The sequence below is a fragment of the Vicia villosa genome, linkage group LG5 (genome assembly GCF_029867415.1).
Source record: "Vicia villosa cultivar HV-30 ecotype Madison, WI linkage group LG5, Vvil1.0, whole genome shotgun sequence".
Classification (NCBI taxonomy): Eukaryota; Viridiplantae; Streptophyta; class Magnoliopsida; order Fabales; family Fabaceae; genus Vicia; species Vicia villosa.
The window spans coordinates 115119122-115126275 of NC_081184.1; the positions used below are offsets into that span (position 1 = coordinate 115119122).

General features: G+C 32.0%; 1 protein-coding gene across 1 annotated transcript; it reads left to right on the forward strand.

The window, feature by feature from the left end:
• Window positions 1-4439: 4439 nt before the first annotated feature.
• Window positions 4440-5972, forward strand: LOC131607085 (probable cysteine protease RD19B). The gene is made up of 3 exons (XM_058879127.1): window positions 4440-4959; window positions 5054-5173; window positions 5281-5972. Exons 1-3 carry the CDS (start codon window positions 4507-4509, stop codon window positions 5803-5805), a joined length of 1098 nt encoding a protein of 365 aa, XP_058735110.1. The 5' UTR covers window positions 4440-4506; the 3' UTR covers window positions 5806-5972.
• The last annotated feature ends 1182 nt before the right edge of the window (window positions 5973-7154 follow it).

A 7154-nucleotide genomic window follows, 5' to 3' on the forward strand; every position in this document is an offset into this window, starting at 1 on the left:
CTACCACGATTCTTAGCTGCGCTTAACACTTATACTCCTGGAACGATTTCTATTATAGAGACACTGTAGGTGTATTCCCTAGATGGAAACGTGTGTCTAAGGAAATGGTATATTCCATTTATTTTTCTGGGCTTTTCAAACCTTTCATCAGAGGGTTTGCATTGCAAACCGATTATTCAAATAGATGGAACTTGGTTGTATAGGAAATATAAAGGAACGCTACTGATGGCGGTGGCACGAGATGGAAACAATAATATTTTTCTGATTGCATCCGCTCTGGTGAAAGGAGAAACTGTCGGTAGTTGGAGTTTCTTTCTCAAGAATCTTCGAACACACGTTGCTCCCCAACCTGCTCTCTGTTTAATTTTCGACATGCATGCTTCCATTGAGAGTGCATATACCACTCTAACTAACGGTTGGCACGACCTACCTTCCACATATGTCTACTGAATTAGACATATTGCACAATATTTCATGCGGGAGATCAAAGATATGATTGTTCAAAAAACTCTTGTGAACGCGGGATATGCATTAACTCAACCATCATTCCAACATTATTGCTGCAAGTTCAGATTGTCATATTCGGATGCAAGCAATTAGGTTGATAATCTTACCAAAGAGAAGTGGACAAGGGCATACGACAACGGGAAACAATAGAGCCACGTGATAACAAATCTTATGGAATCAATGAACGGTGTTTTTAAAGGTATCAGAAACCTTCCCATTACCACGATGGTGAGAACAACCTACTTTAGGATCGTTTTGCTGTTCACGAAAAGAGGTGAAAGGTGGAGTGAAGTATCACAATCAGTACATATGTTTAGTGAAAGATGCATAAATTTATAAAGGAACAAACTGCTAAGGCCAACAACCATCATGTTACAGGTTTCGACTGGTTTAATCGCTCTTTCAGTGTCAAAGAAATAATTGACTATAACGAGGGGCTGCCAAGACAAGAGTATCGGGTCCTACTATAAGAAGGTTGGTGCAACTGCGGAAAATTTCAAGCCTTTTGCATGCCTTGCTCCCATGTCATAGTATCATGTTCATATGCTCACTGAGATGCCTTAGCACTGCTATCTCCCATTTACAAGGCCGAGACCTTGCTCGGCGTATATACTGCAACATTTCCAGTGATAGCAAAAGAAGATTAATGGCCTGCATATGAAATGGAAGTAGTTTGGCACAATGACAGGATGCGGAGGGGAAAAAGGGGTCACCTCAATAACACGCGTATTAGAATCAAAATGAATGCGACTGAAAAAATGGAAAGGAAGTGTAGTATATGCCGTCAGGTCGGACACAATCGAAATAATTGTCCTAATCATGGAACAACCTCACCACCTAATAATTGTATGCACTCTTTATATTATCTTTTTATAAATCAAATGAACTTTTTTATTCATTAAACATATGTCTTACAACTAAACAAATGCAAACAAGACTGAAACAACAACACAGACAGAAAATAAAATCATTAAGACGACAATATATTTAAGATATCACAACTTTCAAAACAACGTCATTTGTTACATGCATCATGGCACATACATCATTGTCAGTCTTGATTTCATTCCACCAATGTTGGGGTTGTCTGGTGACAATTGAGGTGGTCGTTCTAAGCCTCTGAATTCTTCTTATGCTTTCATCATCTTTGAACTTCCCGTCTAACCAGCGCATCAAGGACCTCTTGAGATGGTCCATGGAATAAATATTTTAAAATTTTATTTTAATCTGAGGTTTCACATCAGAGAAACAAATATGTCTATCCCTCTTAAAAATAGGGAGAGATGCCATGAAAATGTGTAAAAATTATGGAAGAGAGAAAATGTGAGAAATAAATGAGAGAAAATGTGTGAGTAATGGTGGATGAATGAGTGTATATTTATAAAAAAAATTGAATAGCACATAGGAGTCACCCCATATGACTTCAGGGGTGTTTAAATCCAAACCAATCCAAATAAAAACTGCAAACCGATCCAAAAAAACCGCAAAAAATTGAATTTTATTGGATATGTTTGGATGTTATTTTGTGAGAACCGTACGGTTCATATCAGATTTCAGATTGATTTTTCAAAACCGATCCAAGCTGAAGCGAACTGCATGTATATATTCTTTTACTTATTTATTTTTTAATAGTATGATATGTTACATAAATTTATTATTATATAATAATTTTTTAATATTATCTATTAGCTTAGTTTAATCTATTTATTTTTATTATTTCATTTATTTCAATCCTAATCGATCATTCTTATTTTACAATACTAACTTTTAATATACTATATGATATATATTATATCAAATCTATGATTTATTAGTATTTTTATAATATTAACAAAAATATAATTTATAATTTGGATATTCAAAAACCAATCCAAATTAAACCGCATTATTGGATTTTTTTAACATATCATCCAAAATCGAACCGAACCACGAATAAATTTATCTTTGTATCGGATGAATTTTTGTCTTAAAACCGATCCAAACCGAACCGCAAACACCCCTAATAACTTCTATGCACAAAATTTATACATAGGGAATCCATGAGAGATGGCTAACCCTAAAAGTCTATAACTAAGGCGCCACAGGAGTTGACGCCTACACTTAGGGCACCCCAACACCTAATTATTCAGATAATTTTTTTGGTTATTTTAAAAAAATTAATGTATCTATTTAAAAAATTATGTGGTATGTGATTTATTATTTTAAATTTCCTTTAATTTGGTATGCGGCGGTTTGATGAAATTAAGATATTTAAAAAATTTAATTTAGAGTCAAAGGTTGTTTTAGTATAAAGAATTGTTTGTTTATTTTATTTAAAAAATAACTAAATGATTTCACTATATAACTTTGGTGTAAATGATAAAAATACAGTTTATCAAATCTTTAGCAAGATTGACGACACTTTCGGTTGTGGAGGAATCGTTAGGACTGAGAAAGGTGAGATGGTTGTTTGTTTTGCAAAGTTCTTAGGTAGCTGTAATGTTTTTATGGCGGAGCTATGGGGACTATATGAAGGCATCAAGCTGCTACATGGTCGGGGCTTTTTGAAAGTAAATTAATGTTAATTCCACCAAGGTTCTCAAAGCTATTGAGAGAATGTGCTCTAATATGATTGAGAGCTTATAACTTATAACAAACATTGGTAGGCTTATAGATAATTTGGAGGAGGTGGTTATCTGTCACTCATATAGAGAAGCGAACAAATGTGCGGATGCGCTTGCTAATGTGGGATGTGAGATTTGTCATGATATCGTTCGGTTTGATGTTGCTTCAGAAAGTATTGTGAGGTTAATTGAGGAGGACGCCAAGGGTGTCTCGTCTTCTAGGCTTGTTAGCGAATAGTTTTGTTTTGTAAGCAAAATAATAATAATAATAATAATAATAATAATAATAATAATAATAATAATAATAATAATAATAATAATAATAATAATAATAATAATAATAATAGATTTATTGATTAGGAATAGGCTTGTTAGCGAATAGTTTTGTTTTGTAAGCAAAAATTGCTTCATATATATTGTTAATTTAATTTTTTCAAGAAAAAGTAATAACTAAATTATTAAATTAATTGGTTGAATGATTTATTGATTAGGACCCTTAATATTTTATTTACAATTTTTTTATTATTTAGTTTTAAAAAAACAATTAGATAAATTAGGTTATGAAAATTTATCAAGTATTATAAATAATTTATAATATTTAATATATAAATTATGGAATCGACTTTGAAATATTCGACTATTAAACTCTTGAGTTTGAGTTCTTTATATTTTAGCTAACTCTCATGCAATAATTTTAAAAATAATCACTATAAAAATTTAATATGTTTATTATTTTTAAAATTGTAATTCACTAATTGTAGAAAAATTATTTATTAACAATGTATGTCAATTAAATTCATTTATATTATAATAAGGTTAATTGTTATACATTATCAATGGAATAAATATTATACTTTATATATTTATAATTTTTATTACTGTTAGATGAAAAATATTTAAAAAATAATGAATTTTAAAAATCTAACTATGATTATTTGATCATAAATACTTTAATTAAAAAATTGACCATGCATATTAATTAAATCTTGTGTTTAATAGTTTATGTGTTTTGGATATAAACACTATTGTGGAGTACTACTGTCGTACAAAGTTAAAATTCTTTCCTAACTATCGGTCTCTTCTACCGGTCGTTCAGATTTGAATTAAATCCAAATCCACGTGTCATGTATATCAGTTTCTTCTAACTGTCCTTCAATTTCGAAGAAAATCTAAACCCACGTGTCACGTGTCTATTGGTTAATAAACTTTACTCTTCTATTAAGTAATCGCTAGCGGGCACCCGATCTTATGAAAAATAACAAAATATAACAAATCACGGAGAATATTTTATTTTCAAAATTAAAATTCCTTTCTTTTCGTAACCGCAAAGGTTATAAATATACTCACACTACTCCCCTTCTCTTCATTCAATTCCTCATTCCTCATTCCTCAAGTCATGGATCATCGAACTTTCATTCTGTTGTTTGTTCTCTTCGTCTTTTCCGTCACGGCGATCTCATCCGAGATACCGACTGACGGTGAAGATTCAATAATCCGGCAGGTGGTCGATGACGGAGGAGTGCCGTTGGGAGCAGAGGATCACTTTAATCTATTCAAACATAGGTTCGGGAAGGTGTATTCTTCACAAGATGAACACGATTACAGATTCAATATCTTTAAGACTAACATGCACCGTGCTAAGAGACATCAGATAATGGATCCTTCGGCGGTTCACGGTGTAACTCAGTTCTCGGATCTCACTCCGCTGGAGTTTCGGAAATCCGTTACGGGATTGAGAGGGTTGAGTCTGCCTGCTGATGCGAATCAGGCTCCTATTCTTCCTACTGATAATCTTCCCACTGATTTTGATTGGAGAGAGAAAGGAGCGGTTACCCCGGTTAAGAATCAGGTATTCATTGTTTCTAAATATGATTATTATTTATTCAATTTTATTTAAAAGTTTTTTTAATCTGATTTTAATTTTTTTTGTAATTACGAATTAGGGTTCTTGTGGATCCTGTTGGAGTTTCAGCACCACCGGTGCACTTGAAGGTGCTCATTACCTCGCTACCGGAGAACTTGTCAGTCTTAGCGAGCAACAACTCGTTGATTGTGATCATGAGGTATTTTTCCCTTTTCTTTTTCATTCTCTCTTTGTCAATTAATGTTAAATTGTTAATAATTGTTATAATACATGTCTGAATTGGTTTGATTCATGAACTTTGTGCAGTGTGATCCAGAGGAGGCAGGTTCTTGTGACTCCGGATGCAACGGTGGATTGATGAACAGTGCTTTTGAGTACATTCTAAAATCCGGTGGAGTGATGCGAGAGAAAGACTATCCATATTCTGGAACTGATAAAGGTGTCTGCAAATTCGACAAGAAGAAGATTGCTGCATCAGTGGCGAATTTCAGTGTTGTTTCGCTTAACGAAGACCAGATTGCAGCCAATCTTGTGAAAAATGGTCCTCTTGCAGTTGCTATAAATGCTGTCTATATGCAGACATATGTTGGAGGAGTATCATGTCCTTATGTATGTTCAAAGAAGCTTGATCATGGAGTGTTACTGGTCGGATATGGTTCTGGAGCGTATGCGCCGATTAGGATGAAGGAGAAGCCGTATTGGATCATTAAGAACTCATGGGGAGAGAACTGGGGAGAAAATGGATACTACAAGATTTGCCAGGGAAGAAATATTTGTGGAGTGGACTCCATGGTTTCTACTGTAGCTGCTGTTCATACTACTACTCAGTAGTTTGTTTTTACCTTTGAACCTAATTTCTGTATAAAACATTCTGTTATTTCTGTTACCCCATAGTTTTTGTTGTAAACATGGGCTTGGAGCTTGTTAACTACACAATTTGTGAACAGTTTCTGAACCTTATTATTTATGAACAAGAATTGCTCTTCTTCATCCCAAAATGTCTTGTCATTATATGTTGAGAGTTTGTCTTTCTGACTAACTATTGATCAAACTGTTTTTTTTTAATCTTACTCTGTCTATTCATTATAATTTTTAACACATATATAACAATGCTATAGACAATTTTGAAACCTTCTAACACGCTAGAACTTATACTTTCTATCAACATGTGTTAGCTACTTAAGGAAATTAAAACACTACTCTCATATTAAAGGTACTTCATAGTATCAACTAACTTGAAATAATACATCAACCAGATTTTTAATCTAAATGACCCGAAAGAATCACACCTTAAAAAGTTAATGGAAATGCACCTGTTATTCCTATTTTATCCTTAATTAACAATATACTATTCCATCTATATTATATTTTGTGAATCTTAAATTAACATTTCTCAGTCAAATTTTTAATTTTTTTTTTATATTTGTAATACTTTATTCATCTTAAAATTTAACTTTTCATATTCCAAGAGTATTTATACAATTATACAAGATGATGTAAAATTATCAAACAAATAAAACTGAAAATTCCCGGGTGTAACCGGTTGCACTATTAAGTCAACTAGTTGCATTCAACCTCCGACTCAGTTTTAACTAAAATATTTCATGTGTAATCAGTTGATATATTATGTCAACCGATTGCAATTTACTACTCTAATTTTTTTGTATGACAATTTAAAACGGTGTAATGGTTATACTATTATGCCAATTGATTACATGCACATGAACTAACTTTTTTCCTTAACACATGCCACCTCTCATCATTATGAAAATTTTAGTTTGTAATCTTTAATTTTCTTATATAGGCCAATCTATTTAGTATATATATATATATATATATATATATATATATATATATATATATATATATATATATATATATATATATATATATATATATATATATATATATATATATATATATATATATATATATATATATATATATATATATATATATATATAAAAGGCTTCATAGGTTTTTTTTAATAGTCTAAGTTTAACCTATTTAATTAAATAAGCTTTTAAAAAAGCCTAAGCCTATTATTTTTATTAAATAGGTTTGGTCTGACTTGGTCTTAAGTAGGCTAGACTATAGGCCCCTGTAGATCAGCCTGACCTATTTCCGCCCCTATGTGTGAACAATTATGGATGAATCAAGAATATATTTTCGAACGCACC